General features: G+C 37.2%; 1 protein-coding gene across 2 annotated transcripts; it reads left to right on the top strand.

Annotated features, from left to right (window-relative positions):
* Positions 1-1,900: 1,900 nt before the first annotated feature.
* Positions 1,901-24,828, top strand: ptenb (phosphatase and tensin homolog B). Of its 2 annotated transcripts, XM_067430661.1 has the most exons (10): positions 1,901-2,579; positions 6,140-6,224; positions 7,687-7,731; positions 8,049-8,092; positions 8,205-8,443; positions 14,078-14,219; positions 16,321-16,389; positions 16,815-16,981; positions 20,860-21,081; positions 21,221-24,828. In XM_067430661.1, the coding sequence occupies exons 1-10, from the start codon at positions 2,501-2,503 to the stop codon at positions 21,392-21,394; spliced, it is 1,266 nt and encodes a 421-aa protein (XP_067286762.1). In that variant the 5' UTR covers positions 1,901-2,500; the 3' UTR covers positions 21,395-24,828. The 2 variants fall into 2 exon arrangements, with proteins under 2 accessions (XP_067286762.1, XP_067286763.1); XM_067430662.1 differs by lacking the exon at positions 16,321-16,389.
* The last annotated feature ends 211 nt before the right edge of the window (positions 24,829-25,039 follow it).

Below are 25,039 nucleotides of genomic sequence, written 5' to 3'. Positions count from 1 at the left end.
GACCTGAACCCCATAGAGAATCGGTGGGATATTGTGAAGAGAAAACTGAGAGACGCAAGACCCAACACTCTGGATGAGCTTAAGGCCGCTATCGAAGCATCCTGGGCCTCCATAACACCTCAGCAGTGCCACAGGCTGATTGCCTCCATGCCACGCCGCATTGAAGCAGTCATTTCTGCAAAAGGATTCCCGACCAAGTATTGAGTGCATAACTGAACATAAATATTTGAAGGTTGACTTTTTTTGTATTAAAAACATTTTTCTTTTATTGGTCGGATGCTCTTGATGCCTGCTACCACTATATGGCAGAATATTTGGTAAAATTGCAATTGTGCTGGCATTTTAAGATTTTGATTAGATTGAAGTCACATTGTGTATGTCAAAATAACAATATAAAATTATTTTAAGGGTGATATTTGTGTACTATCTACCCAATCAACCTTTGGAATTGACTGTGTTTGCACTTGTCCTGACTATAAATGAATTAGACCACTGAGTAGCCCATTTTCAACCCATGTACTAATTTCCCATTAGTGAATCAACTAGGTCCCACATGGGGAGCCCATCTGGGTTTGTGGGAGCCCTTGTGGGATCTACTTAGTTCACCTAAGTGGGCCCCAGTAAGATGCCCATTTTGAGCTCATGCCCACTCTGTACCCCTGTAGCCCATGTTTAATCCATGTAAGCCCCACATACACATGTTGGCTGGGCTACCAAAGAGAGGGATAATATAGTATAAACAAAGACAAACAAATATATCAAAAAAAAAAAAAAAAAAAAAAATTTAGATACAGCTCCAGCACCAAATATTCAACCTATGGTTAAAACACCAAAATATGAGCATCAATTTGGTAATTTTGTTGCTAGGCTATTGTTAGAAGAGAATGACAAGATTTTTATATACATCCTATACTGCAACATATTTGTTAAATTACAAAAAAAAAAGGTTTGGCTGCATTGTAAGATTTAGCCTAAAGCAAATTATTTATTTTAAAGATTTATAAAAAAAATCAAAACGCTTTCTATCTATAGAATTTTTTAAGCTATTTATATTAACAAAGCTCTGTTGAAAGCATTTAAAAAGAGCTACTGGAAATTAATATAGGGAATTGTAATACCCACGAACTTTCATTATATTTCTGACAGATGGCGCTGTATAATAACGATTTGCCATCTGAAACACAACTAGATCTTTCCACATCCTTGGGGCAAAATGCACATTTGAGCAAATTGAACAGAACACGCATATAACACCGATACATGGATACATTAAATTTGCATCATACTTTAGCGCAATTAATTTCTATAATTTCATTTATATTTTTACCAAATGGTGTGCTTGTGCCTTTATGCAGTAACTTAGTTTTCTGCTTGCGTAAGCATTTCAGTAATTTCCTGCCTTCTATTGCAGGGTTATAGATGCACTTGGTGAGGGGGGTAGGCCTGATGCATTCTGATATTTTCAACGTATACATTATTGTTTTAAAAATACAGCCACATGTTGTTTTTTTCAGTCATGGTGTGCCAACCCAATAAATAAGTATTTCAAAGGAAAATAGGAAAACTTGTGCGTAATAACTACATAGCTGATTTGAAATCTGATATAAAATATTAGAAACTTCCCTCATTTCTGTACACACGTGACCCTGGAACAAAAAGTAGTCCGATTGTGGTATATGTATTCTTCCGCTTGCTGTAACCATACAAATATATTAGTTAATGTATTTATTAATTGAATGTTATAACAGTTTAACATGTGTATCTACTAATGTGTGTATTGATATTCTTAAATACAGAAAAAACATTGGCATAATTATAAAATGCTGTTTTTATGGAACTATTTGGCACAGCGGATGAATACGCTATACGAACGTCACCTTTTTTCAATGGGAAGCCATGATGGAAGTTTGAGAGTTTAACAGGGGAGAAGTGAAGGAAAAGGACCGGACCGGAGAACGCTCCTGCGCGACATTTAAATATCGAGTTTTTAATTTCTTGGTGGAGGCTGTCACCTTTCATTTCATGTGTTGGGACCTGGGCATCTTGGATTGTTGTATGTTCGATGGCTTTTATTTTTTAAGGATGTGTAAACGAGCTAGCAAGCTAGCCGTTGAAGCTAGCGGCTAGACGGAGCGCGAGCTGAGTGCGAGCGGGGCTCTGACAACCGTGGAAGCGCCCGGAGAGGATCCTCTCTCCGCCTTTGCGCTCAATCACGGCGGCTACAGTGCGACCAGAGACTTGTCGTTCTCTAGAAATTCTGCAATTCGAGACGTGGGAAGTTGCTTATCGTTTCACCCGGGGCTCGTCTGAGCCGAGGAGGGCATTTTGGAAGCCGGGCCTGTGGTGGTTTGGAGCAAGGCCCTTGATGAGAGAGCCACAGCAGACTGCATTCTAGCTAGCAGGGGGACTGCGAAACCAGCAGAGCATAAAGACGACGTATCGTCGGAAAGCAACAATACTCCCTCTTACACTCAAAACCCTAAAGACTCCTTTCACAGCAATGGCTGCGATCATAAAGGAATTTGTCAGTCGAAACAAAAGGAGATACCAGGAAGATGGGTTTGATTTGGACTTGACTTGTATCCTCTTTGATCAATCAAATGTCCCTGTTCTGTCTATTGTGTAGAAACCAGTGTCTGCAGTGAAGGTAATGGCTTGCATCTTGTTCTAAATCGAGAAATATCTGACGTTTCATCAGACGATACAGGGGAAACGAGCGCTTGTTTATTTAAAATTATTATTTTTGTTCTGCTTTGCAGAAACTATTGGCACTGGCACGTAGTCGGCGACTGGATCTTGACATGATCTAGATCTATTGGTTTTTGTAACTGGATCAAGTCTAAGTCAGCGCCGTTTAGATTCATGTCAGTTGTCAGTTTAACCAAGTTATCTAGTGGACAGAAAATCAACAGACTACACGCGCACTCATTTCATTTGTAACAGTTTCAGTTTTTTTCCCCCGCAAGTTGCATGTGTAGACTACAATAAAAGCAACGACAGCGAAGTTGTAAGATGTCATTTTCCCCTTCTTACGTAATCTGGTATATCGATTGACGGCGAATCTGTAATCGTGCACACAAAACGCGTTAATTTCAACTCGAGGATTCTCGCACGAAAGCCGCAGTTTGGGGGTTTAATACAAAAGATGCGTCGCGTAGAGGTCTTGCTGGCTTATATAATGCGATGGATTAGATGAAATTTACAAGCAGTCACACAAAGAGCCGTTGCATCAGCTGCTCGCAGAAAATAGACCTCGCGCTCAACTTGGGTTAGTTTTGATTAAGCAGAAATGAGTCTGTTCACACGCTTGCGAACAAAAGGAAACGTGTGTGTGTATATATATATATATATATATATATATATATATATATATATATATATATATATATATATATATATATAATATAATGCAATGGCAGGAAGGGATTCATGCAGTCCTGTTGAAGAGGACTCCCTCTGTTGCGCTTTATTTCAGAAACGTCATTGGCTGCTCACTGTTATGTGTCATATGTCAATGTCATTTGTGACTTTAAAGCGCAGCTACATTTTTGGTTTTTTGATTATTGTGAAGATGAACTGCTAAGCATAAGTGGGTTAATAGCTTGTTTTAGTGATTCAACGTTATTGGAGATGCTTGTCCTGTTTACCTAACGGTCCTGCTCGTTGTTGTCCTGTAATATACAAAAAAGCAGGTTTAAGACATTGAGAAAAAGGGTCGGAAGGACAGGTAGAGGGCAGGATAAAATCATTAAAGAGGTGAAGTTATTTCTTATAGCACTATAACAATAGCAGTAGGGATCTGCCATTCTTTTGGTGCATGTTTTGTCAAGAATTTTGAAATGTTTGGTGTATTCACACTAAACAAGAATGCTATTAAGCTTTAGTGTATTACATGAGTAACCTGTGAATGAATTGATTGCATGGACATTGATTTGCTCCTGCTCAGATGGTGTTTGGGTTCACTATATTGACACATGCATTGCATCATGCTGTGCACTTATTGGGTACACACGCACACACACACACACACACACACACACACACAGTCAGTGAAGTGGAATGCAGGCATCTAAATTCTCACACGTTTTTAAAGAATAAATATGATGAATGACTTCATTCTTCCAGTCCCTTTATACTGATAAAGCTACACAGTCCACAAGACTTGCATTGTTATTAAGAGACTTGTATTATCATTAAACATGTTTACCAGACTTAAACTTATATATTTTTTAATTCTGTAGCTCATGTACATTTGTTCTAGATTAGATTAAAATTGGCACAAAGCATCAGCGGATGGAGAAACTGGCCTCACGAAGGCTGCACAGCTATTGCTCTGAAAAGTACACAGAGCTCAACAATAAGGATTTTCTTTAAATTTATATTTGCCCTGCCAGAATTTTCACTGACTCTGGTAATTTATTCATAATTAATAGATTAATAATTTTCTTTAAAACAGCTATAATTTAATAAATTAGATTTCTAATTAGAAATAGTAGTTTGACATTTATATTGCTATTGACTCAATCACAAATCATTATTGACATCTGAAAAAAACAGCATTCAGGTCATATATATATATTTGTTATATTATATATATAAAATGTTAATTTGGCATGGTAAATTGCAACAATAGATCAGAGAACCACATATTAATGTTTGCAGGAAATGACTTATATTGTTGAGACTTTTATTATTGCGACCAGTTAGTTTCATGATTCTCTTATTCAGTGTACACTGATTATGCAATAATGCGTGATATGTATTTTTAGAGATCTGGTCAGATTTACTCTGACCAAATAGGTCATGCTGATTTGAATTTGAATATTTTGCACATATTGTAAGCTAGATGCCTTTGGTATGCAATGTTTCTGCATATTTTGGTCTGGTAATTTATGTAGGGGGCTTCTTAAAAAGAGCAACACGTGTTATTGATAAATATCCTGATTGCTGTAATGTTACAATATCTGGTGTTTACTAAACGCATGTGGTTTTCTGTTTAGTGCCTTTAGACTTTGGTTCAAAGAATCTGGACCATTAAAACTGCAGACCCATAGCATGTTTTACATGTTAACATACAGTTTACATGCATACTATTTATCATGGGTATGTGAATCCTAAACTTTTTACTATTTTCTAACCTGATATTTGGACATATAAAATAAAATAAAACACCAAGTCCTCTTTATGGTTTATAAGAATAACACCTTCTCTGAGCTATCCATATCCGTCAAAAAAATGTCCTTCACTTTGCTGAAATGTCAAGTTTGCCATAGCAGGAGTGAGAAACACATGCTACACCATCTGAGAACACAGGAAGACATTTCTTACCATCATCTAGTACAGACAGCTTTTTTCTTTTTAGAATCCTGAACATTCTGTCAGAAATCATTGAATGTTTTTATTGTTGGGGGGAAATTGTAAAAAAGGTTACAAATTTGGATTCGAATTAATGTGATCGTGATTGATCTAACAACTAATATTTTGATGTATTTCCGAAGTTACATTTTGAAGTACTAGCTCTAAACAATTGAGTCTCTTTGATAGATATTATTAGAATTACTCTGCTGTTATCAGTTCTGTAACTCATCTGCCTTATTAGGGTCTGATTAGATTGTCTTTAATAATAAAGATCTGCAAGTGTATGTCAGGCTGAAGGAGTGATGCACTCGTTATGGAAAGGTGAGGAAGGAAAGTGATTCCAGGCAGGGCTGAGGCACAGTGTGATTTATTTAGTGCCCCTGTGTGGCCCTCTGGGTTAGAGGTCTATGCATTGGTCTCTTACAGCGAGAGCCATCTGTTCTATATTACCCAGAATTCTGTTATCTGAGCTCTCATTGCACAACTAAAAAGTAAAGCGCTACTTTGGTGAAGTTCTCGGCTTAACCAGGGATTTAATGTTTGTTCGTTTTCTTACTCCTGCATTTTGCTGTTCTTCATTGTTCACTAACATTGCCTTAGTTTTTGAAAAAAAAAATGTTTATCTGGTTGCTATAATTGTGAAAGACAAGCAACCAGTGGACCCAAAAAAATGGGTTCATGTTTAATTCGATGATTGTACTTTTGTTTTCTTTTTCTTTTTTTCGTGTCCATATCAGTTTTCATAAAGTATTTTCTAGATTTCCCTAACACTGCTGTCCAGATATTTATCCCAATATTATTGCCATGGGCTTTCCTGCTGAAAGACTTGAGGGAGTTTATAGAAATAACATAGATGACGTCGTCAGGTAAGTACTCACTTTGTATTGTCTCTTGAGATTTGGTCAGTATAACCTTTCCATGTCTGTGAGTCACTTAACCTTTACAACCCATGTTGTAGCAAAAAAGGCTAAATCTGCTGTGATATTTACAACTGTGTTTGACTAGGCCTGTCACACGATGCATCCTAAACCTCTGAAATGACCTCTTGCACTGCTTTGAGTTTGCATTGTGGTGGTCACATTTATTGACATTTTAAGAAATATGTAACTAATGGTAGACTGCCATTCTACAGTCATGAATAAATGCATTTGTGGTGTAAATCGGTTGAGAGTAAATATTAGCCTCGTCTGTGCTTTAATTTAGCTTAATTCTGTTCTGACAAAAAACAACTTTTTCCTAGCCATTCATAGTTTGTCGATGACATTTGTCGAAAGCCCAAAGTATGCATCAGTTTTGACATTTACGTAAGGGTTCACCTACAGTGAGAGTGACGGAAATGTTATCATCCGAATAGGATGTGCGCCGCCCATTTTTTGTAACCACGTGTGCTTTTTACACCTAAAGTTGCGCATGCTCATTGAATTTTTGCACTTAGCAGCTGTTCCACAAGGTGAAAACACCGGCATGGGCCGTTGTTTCACAGTAGAAAGTGAAATTATAGAGACAGAACAACAACAAAATACTGGAGACCCCAGCAACAATAACGCCAGATGCCTGCCTTGTGTGCTTGTGTGAGGGGGTTATGTGAAAGCCACAAATTTAGTAAAAAAAAAAAATACAAACACATATTAATTGGTCATAACTTCTGGAGAAAAATAGCACAGACAATGGACAAAGATGAAACTTTCTACAGAGGTCCGATGCATCGATTGCCTTCTTTCACACACAATATCAAATTGAGTATACTTTGAGTGACTATGCGTTCCACCATACACATACGCTAACGTACACTTAAAAGATGTAAACTTTGGGCTTAAGACTTATAGCCGAAATTGCCTGTTGATGTTTTTCTTTAGGCAATATCATGTGTATTGAAGTGTAATTTATGGAGTGTAGAAAGACACCTTCATGCCATTCCAAACCCATAAGAGTTCCATTCATCGTCATTAAGAGATTAAAATACAAAATCTTCTGAAGTTACAGAATCACTTGATATGATGCTTATTTCATACATAAACATTGATCAGTACACATAGATAAAGGACATAAAATATGTAAATATAGCTGACAGTCGTACTTGCTTGACATGCAAGAACCAATGAGGTTTGTTCTCTTCTGTCATGCGTGCATGTTTGGGCTTGAATTCATTAACCTTTTGAAGCGTCCGATTTTGGTGGAAGGACAGAAGTCTATCCGATTCCATTAAAGTATAAAGGATTTGGAAAAAACATGAAGGCGTGTAATTAATTACAGGTTTTTTTTTTATTTATTTAAGGGTGAACTGTTCCTCAAACAAAATTTAACAATGTTTTTGTCCTATTTCTGCAGATTCCTCGACTCAAAGCATAAAAATCATTACAAGATATATAATCTGTAAGTGTTTCAATAAACTTCAGTTTTATTATATTGGTTTGGTAAATTGGTTTTAATTTAACTGCTTTTACTGCTAGAATATTTCTTCCAGTTTGCTGTTATAAAAGCAAAAAAAAAAAAATGCAATGTTCAATTGAAGATTTAAAAAAAACAAGCTGTTTGATCATTGTGAATGGAGGGTATTGTCATTGCACATAGTTCTGTTATTTAACTCAGAATCTTCTGTTGGTTTTGGCATTGATGCAAAGTTCTTGGCACTAGCAGAAAAGTGTTGCATTGAACTTTTGTACTTATCTGTTTTTCTTTGTATTGTTTAGATGTGCAGAAAGACATTATGATACTGCCAAATTTAACTGCAGAGGTAAGATACTCGGATTGCTGAAATCAGCTCTTTACAGATGGCTCTGAAATGTGATCTTTTTTGTGGTGATGATGATGAAGGTCTCAATTAACTCTTTATTTTGCTCTTGCAGTTGCACAGTATCCGTTTGAAGACCACAATCCTCCTCAGCTAGAGCTTATTAAGCCTTTCTGTGAAGATTTGGATAAGTGGCTCAGTGAAAATGACAATCATGTGGCTGCCATTCACTGCAAAGCTGGAAAGGGACGTACGGGTGTCATGATTTGTGCGTACTTGTTACACAGAGGCAAATTCAAAAAAGCACAAGAGGCTCTGGACTTCTATGGTGAAGTTAGAACCAGAGACAAGAAGGTGACGTACATATATTTTACTTTGCTTTTGTTGTTTCCTTTTCCCAAAAAACAGTTCTCACTCAAGTTCTGAATTAAGTTTTTGTATAGAAATGTAAATCACAAGGTCAAAAGTTTTGATATACCTTTAGAACCGGTTTTGATGATCTAAAAAGAGACCACAAGCTCTGTGATGTCATTAAAGAAGACATGAAATTGCATATCATTCACTCGTTTAATTTGTTCCGGTCGAATGCAGTGTTACAGGACCTGAATTTTGGTGCAGGGTTGTGGGTATTGTGTTTATACCATAATTTTACTCATTCATGCAGGTTTCGCGCTGATATCACTGATCTATAAAAGTGGTGCGCAGGTATATCACGATACCAACATTTTAGTAGTCTACCAATACCATAGAAATTTTAGTTCTCTGTATCAGTTTCGGTACCACAGCAAAATGCCTTTATTTGTTTAACTATTTAGATTTTTTTATTTTATTTAATACAGTGATTTTATTATTCATGATGATAATCATTATAAGTACATAGACATTTAAAGGCTACATGCTGTTTAAAAGTGGTAGTAGTAGTACCACCAAACTTTTATTTTGACGGGTTGCCGTGAAAAGCTTTGAGTATCTGAGACATATTTGACATATTTGATTATACCATCTGGATGCTCAAAATTGATTGGGAGAATGCACGCTTATTGTACACGGAAGTTAATTATCGCGCTAAACTAATGCGTGCTGCATCGCAACGCACACACATAGCCGATCACACATCACGCGGAGATCGCGCGCACCTCACACACAACCATTCAGTAGCGCAGAAATATGTTGTCGACACTTTTCTTTGATTTATCAAAAAAATTGCTTAGAAACAGAAAAGTTCTAGCTTGTATTTCTTGATAACTAAAACTCACAGCTTCACTATTCGTAGAGCAAGTAGAATTAATCAATTCACACACAATCACTCACTAATGCATTCACATGTAATCTTTATTGTGCTACTTTATCTGTATCTTATTCAGAACGAGCAGAAATCTGTGAGAAATATAACGACCCAAAATGACTGATACAAAAGCTGTTATGTAGAAGCAATAACCTTATGGGCAGTGCTGTGATGTGCCATAGCTGTCCTGTGCTCAAGAAAATCTGTGTTCGCATCTCAGCTCAAGGTTCAGGCTTAGCACATTTGTTCATTAATGAAGTCATCAGCGACCTAGTCGATGTCAATTTGACTTTCATCACATAAATGTCGACTTCAAAAATTCAGAAGTCGTTCAACCCCTACTGTGTTCATGATATGACAGTTTTCTTAAATGACAGTAAATTCTCATGAAGTGTCACATATATAGTGACACGGCAGAGGCTAAAAAGACAGCGAGTGTTCAAATGCACAAAGTCAATACCTTTGCTGTTGAGTATTCAGGTAGACAGAGTCAGCTTTGGTATGTAAATAGTTGAAAAAGAAAATGCATGTTGTATAATGGTATATTGGATCCATGAATAAGCTCTTAAAGTGACCGCAGCCTTATATTCCTGTTGCTGTCTGTCATTTTAATCAAAAAACAAAAGACAGAAAAAACCTCATTGCATGACTGAATAACTTTTTCTAACTATGCTGTATATATAATCCATTCAGAATTTGAAGAAAAGTTAACACGATATTGATATGATTAGTTTTTGGCTTGGTTATGCTATCAACAATGCTATTAAGCCATCTAAAAATCAGCATCCCTTGAAATAATTATAGAAAAAGCCTTGCCCCGCACATTGAAGGGATTGGTTATACATGTTAGTTACAGAATAGGTTGACTGACGAATTTTCACGATTTGTCTTAAATCCTAAAAAAACAACAAAAAAGACATACAAAAAAAGACATACAAAGTTAAAAACGTAATTTTCATAAACTCATAATAACATAACAGATCTCTAATTTGTATTTTGGGCTACTGCATTGTCAACGTATCTGTCAAATGAACAAATATTGAAAGCGTGATATGGCCTAGTGCTCTTATCAAATCGCAAAAGGCTGCAATTTCAATAAGTGTATAGTCTGTTGTGCTGTGAGATGGAAAACAATTTTCACGCTTTAAAAATCAGAGTTGCTCGGGTCACAGAGAAATGCAGAAAACGTATTCTCTGCATGTGATGTGAGTAGGGATGGGTATCGTTAAGATTTTAACGGTATTACTACTCTTACCGTTACTGCTTATCGGCCCGCCACTTAAACGGTATTCTTATCGGTACTTTTTGAGATTATATATACACACACACAATTAAAGGTCCCATTCTTTGCGATTCCATCTTTCAACCTTTAGTTAGTGTGTAATGTTGCTGTTAGAGCATAAATAATATCTGTAAAATTATAAAGCTCAAAGTTCAATGCCAAGCGAGATATTTAACAGAAGTTCCCTTTCAAAGCCTACAGCGAACGGTCGGTTTGGACTACAGCCCTGCACTTCCTGCTTTAATGACGCAACTAAAACCGTTTGTTGACGAACCCTCCGCCCACAAGAACACGCAAATTCGGGGGCGTTGTCCTTTTGCTCTCGCAGGTCGAGAATAGGAAGCGTTGTTTTTGTAGAGTGTGTTTGTCGCCATACCATTGAAACGCTGTTATTTTCATCCCGGAGTCAAATCACCTTTGTTTGGCCTTCCCACGGACGCTGTACGAGATCAATGGCTACAGTTTATGGTTAACTCGGTTCCGGAAAATTATAATCACAATTTAAAACTATGTTGTTTATGGACCACAACCGGTAAGTGTATTTTATTATTTAAGTTGGTCCGTTTAACAGTTTATGTAACTCATGACACAAAGTGCAACGCTGTTTAGCTTTGTTAACTAACGTTAGATGGTAATTGAAACTAATCCGAAAAACTTGGCATATAAAAGTGTAGTAATTCATTCAGATGTCATCGATTGTTGGTGTTTGTAATGATCAGTTTAAACTACTGAATAGACAGCTTACCATTCTGAAACATCCAGCAAAAGTCTTTCCTGGGCAGGTTGTAATCGATCCTCTTCGATATTCTCCGGGTCTGATTCCGACTCAAATTGATAAGGCAATATAGAAATTTTTGCAATAACATTGAGCGCGCGTATCTACCCGTTATGATAAGAGGCGGGACCTTTCCGGGCAACGTGCTAAGCTGCTTGTCCAATCACAGCGCGGGAAGCGCTGGCCTAATCAGAACTCGTTAGGTATTTTTGAAGGAGGGACTTCATAGAACAAGGAAATCATCAGGCCGTTTTTAGGACAGAGGAAACAGCGGTATACAGAAAAGTAAATTGTGTGAAAAATACTGGGTTTTTTTACACGCGAAACATTAACTCGTGTTATATTGCACACTGTAAACATAATCAAAGCTTTGAAAACACGCGAAGAATGGGACCTTTAACAAGAATACACAGCCTACACAGTGCTTTCATTTCAGGAAGACTTCTACTAATCAAATGTAAAATAACACTGCATAGTTTATCATAAATAGCCAAAATAATGCTTATTAAAGCTGAAGTTATTCATTCAAGAGCTCCGAGTGATTTTCTCTTTGCATTTGGTTGTTTAATTCGCAGTTATGCGAATGTCTTAAGACCCAATGATAGTCGTCGTATTTTCTGTATAAAGTTCACTTAAGGCATATACAGAGTAGGCTATGACATTTTGACATACTTTTCGTGTGAGTTTGTCCGTTTAAGCACAGGATTTGAAAGATAACTTTTGAAAGAGACAGATCTTCTCATTCAAGTCTCCTTTGCTACGGGGTTGATGACAGTGAAAATGACTGCTCATATTCGGACGTACGGCAGCACTCGCATGCGTTTTATAAAGTTTACAAAGAGAGACCATTTTGCCCACGTTTTTCTTTTATTATCGCTTTTGTTGTAGTGTATAGGCCTACCTGAGGAGTCAGCACGTGTATCCATCGACAGAAACATACATACAGCATTATTAAGTTACAACCCATATTAAAGATGCGTCATCAGGTGTGAGATGACCCGCGGTGTAACGTTAAGTGCGTCCCCGCACCTTTAAACACTGGGAAACACTGGTCTGTAATTGATAGACACCGCGCTGGTTTGTTTAGAATTATAATGAGCGCCGTGACCGCGCGCGGCCGCGTGATGAAGGCGTGTCGCAATTGTTATTCAACTGCTCTGGTTTTAAAAGCTGTCATACTAAATGCGGCAAAATACAATAACTTGTTTTACGGTCGAATACAACGCACCGAGTGTGTGTGTGAGTGAGTAAGAGACGCGCAAAAGGGCGGAGAGAGAACTTAAGGATATGCAGCTAAACGAATATGCGTGCGTCTTTTATATAGTGTAAAAATGACACAACGCACCGACGCATTTCACGATTGTCGACGTATTTGACGCGTCGTTTCAGCACTAAGATGGACTACATTTTCTCCCAACTATATTCATAATAACTATGTCCATTTTAGACGACAACTGTGTTGTGTTTAAGAGACTCTCCAAGCCGGTCATTTTGATAAAGATGTTTGTGTACATTTGATTGTTCAGATGCGGGCTGTTTCATAGCGCGCACCGACTTTACAACAATCACTGATCGTGCTGATTCTGTCTTTGCGTTTGAGTTTTATAGAGAAATGACAGCGTAGGCTACTGCTGCAAAGGGAATTAAGTTATGTTTGAGGCTATGTTTGAATGTTTGCTTCTGTCATTGTCTTGTTGCGCTAGTCTGTCTGCCACTCACTCACTCACTCACTCACTCACTCACTCACTCACTCACTCACTCACTCACTCACTCACTCACTCACTCACTCACTCACTCACTCACTCACTCACTCACTCACATTAATGTCAACAGAGCTCAACTGCACTGTTTCCAAGTCCACATTTTTTTCTCTTGTCCCCAGGTTATTGCGACTATTATGTGATATATAGACCCATGAGTGCGTTTTTTTTTGTTTTGTTTTTTGAGAACCCAACTTAAAAGATAAGAACGAAACGCTCTTCATCACTCAAATTGTTGCGTGTCCGGTCAGCATTTGTCATCTTTCTCAATCCCTGACTTTACTGTTTATATACAATGTTTTTGTGACTGAACAAACTGCAAATATGTACACCTTTCGTTGTCTGCTGCAAAACTTCTAGCTTTAACATTATAACACTATCGTTTCATACAGCACAAATTTGGCACTGCAAAAGCGGTGCTAACCCTGCTCCATATCAGGGTTTCATAACCAGGGGTAAAAAAGCTGTGCTAACCCCGCTTCTAAATTACAAATGTACCCTTTACCCAGGGTTAAAAAGTGGTGTTTAGAATAATGATTCATTAAGCAATAAGGGTTAAACGCAGTGTGAAAAGCCCTTTTAAAATCCTTGGAACTTGCATGAAAGATTCTTCAAATTGAAATATTCTTTACACTAAAAAAAGTGGGGTTCTTTTAAGAACTTTTCACCTTTGGGGAACCAAAATTGTTCTATTGCATTGCTTAAAAAAAAAAAAAAAAAAAAAAAAAAACCTCTCTTTTGGAACCTTTATTTGTAACTAATATTTTAGAAGTAATACTACAGAAGTATGTTGCAAATGTATCATGTTGCTTTTAATGACTCAAATCTGGTGTTTTTGAGCCCACAGAGATGTTAGCATTAACGCTGTGGGTTTGCCATTTCACAGGGAGTGACTATTCCCAGTCAGAGGCGATATGTGTACTACTATAGCTACCTTCTGAAGAATAAGCTGGAGTACAAACCTGTGGCCTTGCTCTTTCACAAGATGGTGTTTGAGACAGTGCCTATGTTCAGTGGAGGGACCTGCAGTAAGTACTTTGTCTTTTTATCTTTCTGGCACTGTTGTTTATATTTTGCATTATCCATATCGGGTGATTAATCGCAAATGTTTAGGTGAGCTGTATCACTGTGCACACCTGATATTAATTGGCACTTTTGTGGCTAGTCTTTTCCAACTTTTGTGATCAAGTATATTCTTTTAAATCTTCACAACCTACACCGTTTAAGTCTTGTTTTAGTTTAGTTGATGATGAATAGGTGAGTTGGAGGTTCTTCAGGAAGCATTAGTTTTAATGTACAAATGCAATTTTGGCACATACGTTTCTAACTTGAAGCCATATTTTCACATGGGTTGCGGCAGTCGCAAATGTCAATCTGATACACGTGTTAAAACACAGGGAGTTTGCTGGCAGCGTGCAAAAAGATGTGCATCAAATTAGTTACATCCAAATTTTATATTTATTACTCTCTGAAAATCATACAGAGACGAGTGTCATACATCTTAATTTAATTTAAAAATCTTAATTAAATAAATCTTATATTGACATACTTTGTGACATTAGAAGTGCCAGCACGGAGCACACATGAGCTGATCATCTCTTTGGCTTTAATACTAGTTATAGCATAAACATGAAAAACACAAAATAAACATACATGAACTAGAGATCGACCGATATTGATTTTTTTCTTCTTTTTAACTGATACTAGGGTTGGGTTCCAAACTCTTTACGTGGGTACTACCGAGTACCAAAATGACTCTGAGGCCTTGCCTCTGCAATGCTTTTGCATATAGACATCAAACTTTAAATGTTTCATTGGTGCCTTTCTGTGACCACACCACATCAAATTGGTCACAGCGCCACCTACTGGTCGAAAGTGATAGACCATTAAATCATATTTCTACTGATCTGTATTTGATTTTTTTTTCCAGCCCCTTTTCCTGAAATCATTTTAATGTTTTTTAATTGCTCATTGCTGTAGTTGGTCTGAATCTCCCAACCATGCTGGCATGACTTCTTATGTTGCCTTTGTGCTTGGACCCTTAATGGCTGCTTGCAGTCACATTTCATACTTGTTAAGATGATAGGATATTAAACTATCCTGTAGGATGTGACAGGATATCAAATGATCCTAGCGGCCACCTCTAAATTGTTAAATGTGGGAGTAGGCAAAATGGTTATACAAATAAATTTCTGTTAAGTTACCTTCGTTTATACCTTTATTTTAGCGCCGTCCTCTTGTGGTTGATTATTTCAAACATTAATACCAGGTGTACACAGGGTCTCTGGAAATAAAGATCAAGTCTCTCACCCCCTAATCTAGCCAAACACACACACACACACTTCTCCATCATAACAGTTCTTTACCAAACAGCGTTCATGGCTGCTTATGGCTTTCCTTTTTGCTTCAGCTGCTATAAATTCTACCTTTCAAATTCAAACTTCTGTCTTTTTCTATGCATCTAGACATTTAACCTTTATCCTGATCGACTTAATGTACTTCCTGGACTATTATGTGAACTTCCTGGACTATTATATGTACTTTAAGCACATAGCTCTGTCATATTCATAGAAAAGTGTCAAGAATGTATAAAGATTTTCCAGGCTGCTCTGCTTCAAAAGGGCCAGCCCTTTACTTGGAGTGCGAGTTTGTCCAGTGGCGCTGTAGCACTGCATCCATGTATGTGTCTCTGACTGTACTTCCTCTGGGCCCTATTCTGAACACATTCTTGGTGACACTGACCAAGCCTGCTGTACTCGTCACAGACAGAAAGACTCACAGCTCCAGGACAGATCGTTTATGATGCTTTAGACAACCACCTACTGTGTGAAATTGAAACTATTGTCATTTTTTTTTTTTTGGTTGTTCGGTCTGTAACAACTTGTGAAGTATTTTTTTTAACATTTTGATTTAAAGAGCGTACCTCCCGGATAAAGGGCTTCCAATTGATGTTGCACTTAGTTTCCTCAATACCCTTTATGGCCATTAATATTTCAGTCCAGCTCTGTTAAAACTCTGCATGCGTGTGGTGTTTTAGCTCTGTTTAAACGTTTCTTCACCTCAAAGTGTCCTCTCTCTTGCTCTGGCCAGGCCACTGGACAGTCTTTAATCTCCTTCTTTTTCTCCAAGGGGATTCTGCTGTAAAAAGCAAGAGTGAGCAGATTCCACATGGGTTCAGAAAAACCAATTGGCATTGGGGTAACATAAGCTTTTTTTAAAAATGTTTCTAATTTTTCTGTTCTGTTAGCCTAGCCAGTGTTGCTATTGTAAAATGTTTGTCACGTCAACTTTATTTATATGGTGCTTTTTACTACACAAATTGCTTCGAAGCAGCTTTACAGTGATAATAGGAAATTATTTTGTACAAGTAAAAGCCCCTAATGCCGCTTTTGTGATGTCCCATCTGAGGCAGATGGGAAGTTTGGTCCTGGGTCAACTGTTCTCAGAATTGGGCCCTTAGCATGCCACTGTTAAATTTTGTCTTTTCTGTATCAGTTTTTCTGCTGTTTCTATCCTGTTGTTTTCCTCTATGCTTATCTTTTGTTTCACGTTAACATGCATAAGCTCACATTTGTCTGTCGCACATGGCTAGAATGGCAATTACACCTTATTTTATTTTGCAGATCCTCAGTTTGTGGTGTACCAGCTGAAGGTGAAAATCCACACCTCTAACCCAGCGCACACAAGGCGAGAGGAAAAATACATGTACTTTGAGTTTCCGCAGCCACTTCCTGTGTGTGGAGACATCAAGGTGGAGTTCTTCCACAAGCAGAACAAGATGATGAAAAAGGTATGTGTCAGTTCCCAAACAGCTCTTGCAGATCTTAATTGATTCTTCTTTATGCATCTTTTTAACACTTTCTCAGTACTACAATTACAACTACAAGATGCAATGTTTAATTCATTCATTCATTTATTTATTCATCCTTCTTTTGGGGACACAATTTGGTGGTAGGAATGGATGTCATGTCCTAAATCTTATCACTGTAAAAATAATTTGATGTCATGGTAATGTTATATATCCCAATATAGTGCTTTTTGCTGGAAATTCAACCCAAATGTTATATATTATCATCTTTATTTATAATTGCTCTTTATACAATATATATTATTTCAGTGCATCTTTACAGTGAGAAAAGTGAAATAATCATCGATGCAAACAATTCAAACTATGTATAGTTTGTATAATGTATATATTATACAAAATAAATATAATTAGGATAAATTTTTACCATAAGGTTTGATTTTTAATATTAGTGAAAGGTGTCATGAACTGGCTTTTCTTTTTTTAACCTGTTATCTGAGGTCAACTTATGATGTTTGTATGGTTTTTACATTCAAAAACAACTAGTAAGTAATAGGCTATTTTCTACACTAGTTTTTAGGCTGTCTTCTGAACGCTAGGTTTTGATGGGCGTGCAGCACTGGAGAGTGAGGGAGAGATTATTTTGAAAGCGGCAACTGCAACTTGTCTTTATCAAAGAAACACAATTATTTATTTCTCATCCACCCGCGTTTGTATTACATGGCCCGCACCCGTACGATTGGTCGATATAAGTGCGAAACACACACGTGCATGCCCAGATCAAGAAAGAATTTCTGCCGACGGACGTACGTTTTGGTAGCCCGTTTGGCAAAGCCCCAGGACTAGTACTATTACAATAAAAAATGTTTTTTTATTGTTTTTTTTTTAACATTGTGTCTGCAAATCCAGCACTTGAGACTTGTTTACAAACAATTCCGTGGTGAAATGAAGCGAACACACAAACGGTCTTCCCCACATGAGCTGGGACTTCATTCAAAATAAATGAAGTAGCACACATTCCTAATATTATGATCCGAAGGAAGCTTATGCAGCGACTGTGTTCTTCCACAATATCTTGCTATCTTCTTCCACATGTTTATTGCTACTGGCTGTGAGCCAATCAGCTCCATGAGTCGGTGGAAGGGGGCTACTGAATTAGATCTTCTGTAGAGGTGTGTTTTGTCGCGCGATGAGGAGCTGATGAAGCCCGCGATAATTTTCTGGGCCTGGTGTCTATAGCCCCATTCACACGGGACTAGTATTATCTTGGGACCTCTGGTGATTTGTAATATTTGCAGAGAATGTCTGTGATCTTAATCCCGTGCAAATCGGCCATGTCTGTAATTTGTAAAGTAAAAATTCCCCCGCAAATTACCTACCATATTTCGCCGAACACCGAGGTCCTGTGATAATATTAGTCCCGTGCGAATCGACATCTCTGTGATTTGGCCAGGATTAGGCGGATCGTATAATATTTTTGCAAGCTTTTTTTTCTTCCTGTGAGCATTTCTATCTTTATCTTTCACAAAGAATAATGTCTGCATTCATAATGCGCACCGTTATGAATTCCCGTGCAGCCATGCCCGCACGGATTATGCTTTCACTTTAGAATGAGTATCAATTTGGGAGTAATCTGATTGAATGGTGTGTTTAATATTAACATCAATACTGTTCTTAATGAAAAACAGAACAGAACAGTACAGTACAATGACAAGCTTGTTTAAATAGGTGCTTTTACATTTAGTTCTGAAACTGAATCTTCCGCCGTATATTGTCAACTTCTCACTCATGATAAATGACATCTGACTCCTGCCGTTGGTCTGTGCTCAGTTCATGGCTTCTGTTCGCTAACTGAACAAAATTGTTTATTTATTAGGCTACTGTAAAATAATCAAAACAACATCGATGCCTGTTTAAGATTTCATATAACGATGTCTTGACATCATATCCGGGAAGTCAGTAAATTCGAGTAAAATCACAGGCTTGCTTATCCCGTGCGAATGCGCCACGCAAAACTCAGATGTGGGGGAGTCATTTCTAAATCACAGAGGTCCCTAGATAATACGAATCCCATGCGAATAGTGCTTATAAAAGCTTTTCTTTGACTAAAAAAAGTTTTCAGCTCTGAAACTTTCAGAATAATCTTTTATCTATTATGACCTTTTATATATCAAAAGCTCAAGGAAAGTTGATTTCTCAGTTCATCACCCCTTTAATGTATTAACTAACAATGAGCTATCATTTTTATTACAACATGTATTAATCTTTGTTAATGTTTAAAAAAAAAAAAATTACACTTTGTTCATGTTAGTTCACAGTGCATTAAAGACCCCCCGAGGTGAAAATCATGTTTTAGTGGATATGCCTATGTGGTGTTAGACAAACCATGTGCAAATGTATCAATTAACGCAAATGCAGTGTATTTCTCCTTAAAACGGCAGTGGACCCCCCCCCCCCCCATATTATGATGTAATAATGAATTATATGCCTTGCTCCACTGACGTTCTAATGTTCTAAGCGTTTCTAAGGATATTGATTTTTAAAAGGCCGCTGTCTGACTCTGAGATGGCGAACAGGAACATGGGTTGTGTAACATTATCACAACACATTAGCGCTTTGATAACGTAGTCAAGCCAAAAGCTAATCATATCAGATATTTGTGTGACGTAGAGAGCGATCCATAATACACATTACCATTCTGATACATAGAATTGTGGACGAACCTGTATAATTTGCTCATTCTTCTTTTTCTGATTCAGTTTCTGGTTCAAACATATATGACCAAGTTAAACCAGTATTTCCACTTGCCATTGTGCAGCGTTTACTGCAGTAAAGTTGAGCGAGTGGATCAGGTATTCCCAGCTTGTGGGATTGAGTGGAGACGGGGCTAATTTGCATATTCATGTTTCCGCGTATATTCTAAATGAAGCAAGGGTGTAGAGTTACATTCAAGTTATTTTTAAGGCATGAAGAAATTTTCACAGGAAGAAAATGATTAAATGTGTCATTTTGGTGATCAAAGATGATTTTTAATTAATAAAATTGATTACAAAGAGACATTAATGTTAACATACAACTTAATGTAGTGATAGAAGTACTTAGAAATACTACACATGGAATGAAATGCAAAATGAATGAATACAAATGAGGTACTTTATTAAAGTCACTTTTTTTTCTTTTCTTTTTTTTAACTTTATTGAATTGAATTTTTGAATTTAAGATTTTTCACAAAGGAGTAAGTCTTCGCAGCAGCAGCAGAACAGCTTTTTGCATGGTTGGGTGGTATCTTATCACCCAGCTATAAACTGCTCAGTGTGGACTAGGTGTTAGGCTTTCAAATATTAACATTTTCTTTAAATAATTTCTTTAAATATGTTTTTAAGTCCAGTCAATTTTATTTATATAGAACTTTTACTATGACAATTGTTTCAAAGCAGCTTCACAGTGTTAAAAAGAACAATATTGCAACAACATTTGATTTGACTGTACAGTCGTTATGGAGAAAAGTGATATGAATTAATTAGTTTATTAATTAATTAGTTATATTAATTTATCATATAACGACAATGTTGGCTGATCAGTGATATAGTTTATACAATGAATTAAGACCTAATGAATTAATTTTATTGTATATTTAGTTGAATAATTTAGATTAAAAGTTTAGTGTCCCCAAATGAGCAAGCCGACAGGCGACAGTGGCAGGGAACCAAAACTCCATCAGGGCATGATGATTCATTCAGGTGTATTGCGAGTTGTAATCAAAGACTTATTTTTTTACTATTATTTAATAAATATTTTGTTTTTTAATTTATATTATTACACTACCTAATTGTAGCTTTTATTTACTTATTTTTGTTAAACAGGACAAGATGTTTCACTTCTGGGTGAACACCTTCTTTATCCCTGGACCAGAGGAGAGCTCAGAGAAGGTTGAAAACGGAGGTTTAGTGAAGGAACTGGATGGAATCCAAACAACAGAACGGGGAGAGAATGACAAGGATTATCTAATCCTGACTTTAACCAAGAACGACTTGGATAAAGCCAATAAGGATAAAGCCAACCGATACTTCTCTCCAAACTTCAAGGTGTGTTAAGCTCTAGTGCTCATTCAAATGCTATTTATTCAGGTGTTAAACTGTGTCGGTAGGCTCATCCAAATTTACAATGTACAAATCTAAAATTGTTCAATAGGCTAAAATTTTTTTTTTCTCTCTCTGTCTTTAGGTGAAGCTGTACTTCACAAAAACAGTGGAGGAACCCAACTCGGAGGCCAGCACTTCTACATCTGTAACCCCGGATGTTAGCGATAATGAACCGGACCATTACCGGTATTCGGACACAACAGACTCGGACCCTGAAAATGAACAGTATGATGAAGAACAGATTACTAAAGTTTGAAATATTTTTATGGGAAGAAAAAAGAAACCATACATAATAGAGTTGTATAAAGGAGAAAACTTGAATATGAACTGAAAGCAAGTACTTTTTTTTTTTTTTTTAACCCCCGCCCTTTTTTTCTTTTTTCTTTTTTTTTTTTTTAAATCTTTTTCCTTAAGCAGAAGTAGGACACACGTCACACAAAACGCCACCTGTTTTAGGGACAAAAATGCTGACCAATTTTTCTTTTGTTCATTTGCCCCTCTCCATGAAGTATCAACACTGATGTTCCGTGGAAAAAACAGCATCAGTAGCTATTATGTAAATACATGTTCATGCCGTAACAAGAAAGGAAACCCAGTCAGGGTGGGAGATCGTTTATGGGAGAAATCCAGTGGAGATCGAAATTTGCTGCTCCATCAACCTGTTGACACCAAGGCCAGTGCTTTAATCAGCATTCATGCCGCCATGTCTGTCCTTCTTTAGTCTGTCCTACCTACTGTGAAACTCCTCTCATGCTGCTGGAAGGCCGCCACGTGTCAGTCGAGCTCTGTTGTGCAGTGGAATTTTTCGGTCTGCTTTCATCATTATTACCACTACTAAAGTGGAGGTGGTAATGATCCTTTTAAACTACATGACACCTTGGCAGTTAACACAACAAATAGCTCCATGTATTATTTTTTTTCCCCTTATCTTTTTTTAATGCAAACACACAACACAACAGGGAAACCAGTGTTGCAATAATGTTGATCGAAGGTGTGCATGTTATTGGAATCAGTTTCCATGTTGTCAAATAAATAGTATACAATGTTTTTCTAAAAGAGGTTTCTAAAGTCATTTACAATTTGATTGTATTTGGGAGGAAGTCATCCTTCTGCGGATGGGATTTTAATCTATTAACAGTCCCTCAGTGACGCTTCATTATGTATAATTCACAAGTTCCCCCTTTAAAGTTGCCACTTGTTTAAATCAGTTCTCACAGGATGGTTTTGTTTTCTGTTTCACTTCTTTAAGGTTCATGGTTTGAGCTCACATTAGCGTCAGTCATAAAACTCTTGTGGGATACGGATCAATCTTGCGCGAGGGCTCCCATGGCCACGGCTCATTACGGTGATCACAGGTCAGCTTATGTAATGCATGTCAACGTGGAGAAGCCCTTTTCTGAATGTATCAACCTTGGATGCAAGTTTTGATTTGGATTCAACAGCATTCACATTGTTTTTCCAGACGTCAGATCTTTGGCTCCCTATAAACATGTTTGTAGCCTTATCATGCATGATCTAATGAAATCTGTATCATTTATCCAGCAATGGTGCTTGCTAAACTGCAAACTTACAATGCACAGTACACAGTCGTTTCGGAGAAAACCTCATGGTGCAAGCATTTAAATGCACTGCGGTGCGTGTCGTAACTGTTAGTTGCACTGATGTGCTTAACAAATTAGTTTCCAACAAGTTAGTGTCCCTCACTAGCTCATTTAGATTTATTTTTTTTCTTGTTCTTGAACAGGCCTCATTCTCTTTGGAATGAGCATAGTGCAGCTATGGATTTTACACAAAGTCTTGTGCTTGCTTCAGAAATATTAAAGCCCTATATATGAGAATATTTAAATGTATAATTTTCTTTTAAGCATGCCAAATCTTTTTTTTTTTTAACACCTGGCTGATGTGGCCAGACCAAAAAAACACACAAAAAAAACACAAAAAAACCTTTCTTAGTCTCTTGGGCAAGAATCTTCACTAAGGGTAGTGAGTAAGCTGCCTTTCTTGTACTGTTAACATTCAGGCTTCACTCTTCTCACCAGCCCTCTACACACACGCGCGCACGCACGCACACGCACACCGTACATCTCGCCTTCCTTTAGAGAAAGATTACGTTTCCCTCACGTGAGGAGGAGACCTGGCCTTCCTTCATGAGATTGTACACTAACCAATCCAGGAATAAAAGCAAGCCTATCAAGGATTCTCATTTTGTTTACATTTTATCACATCACTGAAAACCTGCCAAAATTAAGCTTGATCATTTTTGTTTTATAATTTTCTTTGTGTTCAGAAGAGGAGGCGGGGCCCACGGGAGGTATTCTTTGCCTTACTTGAAGTTGACAATGCTTACTCTTCTACTGCTTTGATACCTACCATTCTGCCCAAGCACTGACTTATTTAAAGCTATTATAATAGAGCAACATATTGTACTAGACATTTGCACTGTTACAGGTCTTTGCAGGGTTTCAGTCAGCGGTCCACAGTTTTTTTTTTTTTTTTTTTTTTCTGGAAATTTACAGCAATCACAAGTAGGAGAATAGAGGTGAAAAGACATAAATATGGTCTCTTTGCATCCCAATAGAATCAAATGTTTTTAATGACTGAAAATATTATAATTTTTTTTTTTTTTTTAAAGAAAGCATAAAATAGAAAAAAAAAATGAATAAAGCGACTATTTATGAAAGTATTGGTTCACATTCTGGCAAAGACCCTCTGCAGGTAGTCACTCTAAATGTACTCTGTTTAGCGATTTAATGTGCATCGCATGATGAACTTCGATTTAAAGGGATAGTTCTTCCAAAAATTGTCATATTGTCGCCCTCATGTCATGACATTGCAAAAGAAGGTATTTTGAAGAATTGTTTTTGTCCGTTTAATGAAACCTAGTGTTGTTTTGGACCCCATTGACTTTCTTCTGCGTCTGTGCATATAATGGAAGTCACAAAGGTTTGGAACAACATGAGTAAATGGTTCATTTTTAGGTGAACTATCCTTTTACGCCTCAGCCCATCTCTGAAATGAGACGCATCACCTGCCATTTTGACAATTTAGCCACAGTACCTTAACACACGGACCCTCAGACATCCTGTAGGTGGCATGGGTGTGTGGAGCTCACAGGCAGCATGAAAAATAAATTTTCAGCTTTAATGGAAAACAAAACGTCTTCAAAGGTGCCAGTGTATATGTTTCACGTCACTCTTTCTTAGCTGATTTGTGCAATATGTTGTTATGATGCCTGTGGTTGCCACAAAGTGCCTCTTGTTTACAGTTGAAGAAAAGAACTCAAAACTGTTGTAGGACATCATGTCATGCGATTGGATGGATGGGGTGGTACTGTGCACTAAATCGTCCAGCTAGGGGCCCTTTGGACTTCTGCCATGCTCCATTAGAAAGCATTCTCCTTCTCAGAGGGTTTTTACAGTCACGTAATGTAAACGCGGTATATTTTCAGTCTCTTAAGCAAACAGCCTTACTCCGTTTCAGCCTGTTCAGATACTATTGTGCTGTGCAACAGTTGCTCTGTGTGTAATGCCTATGCACTGAGAATACACAAACCAACCATGTATGAAATCTTGTACAGGTAATCATGTTGCTCATACAAATCACATGTTTGTTTGTAATTGTATGTGTAAACTGCCCTTTATCTTAGTGTTATAAACTCCACATAAATCCAATAAAGTCTCATTCTTGTCAGTTTGTTGTTTTTGACAGCATTTGATATTTATTCACTGAATATAAAGCTGTGTGGCATTTGATTAGAGATTAGATATCCATTTTTTTTTCCATTAACGATAAATTATACAGAATTACATGCAACTAACCTAAACCAAATCTGGTTACAATTTAAGGTGTCATTGTTACAGTGTAATTACAGAATATTAAAGTAATATTAACAACATGCACT

Source organism: Pseudorasbora parva, chromosome 21 (genome assembly GCF_024679245.1).
Source record: "Pseudorasbora parva isolate DD20220531a chromosome 21, ASM2467924v1, whole genome shotgun sequence".
Lineage (NCBI taxonomy): Eukaryota > Metazoa > Chordata > Actinopteri > Cypriniformes > Gobionidae > Pseudorasbora > Pseudorasbora parva.
The sequence above is the reverse complement of the archived record's forward strand: the minus strand, read 5'-3'. Positions and strand labels throughout refer to the sequence as shown.

Coding starts and splice junctions, on each gene's coding strand:
- ptenb (XM_067430661.1), top strand. CDS start 2,501: ATGGCTGCGATCATAAAGGAATTTGTCAGTCGAAACAAAAGGAGATAC. Junction 8,093..8,204: donor TGCCAAATTTAACTGCAGAG/GTAAGATACTCG, acceptor TTGCTCTTGCAG/TTGCACAGTATCCGTTTGAA. Junction 21,082..21,220: donor ACTTCTCTCCAAACTTCAAG/GTGTGTTAAGCT, acceptor CTCTGTCTTTAG/GTGAAGCTGTACTTCACAAA.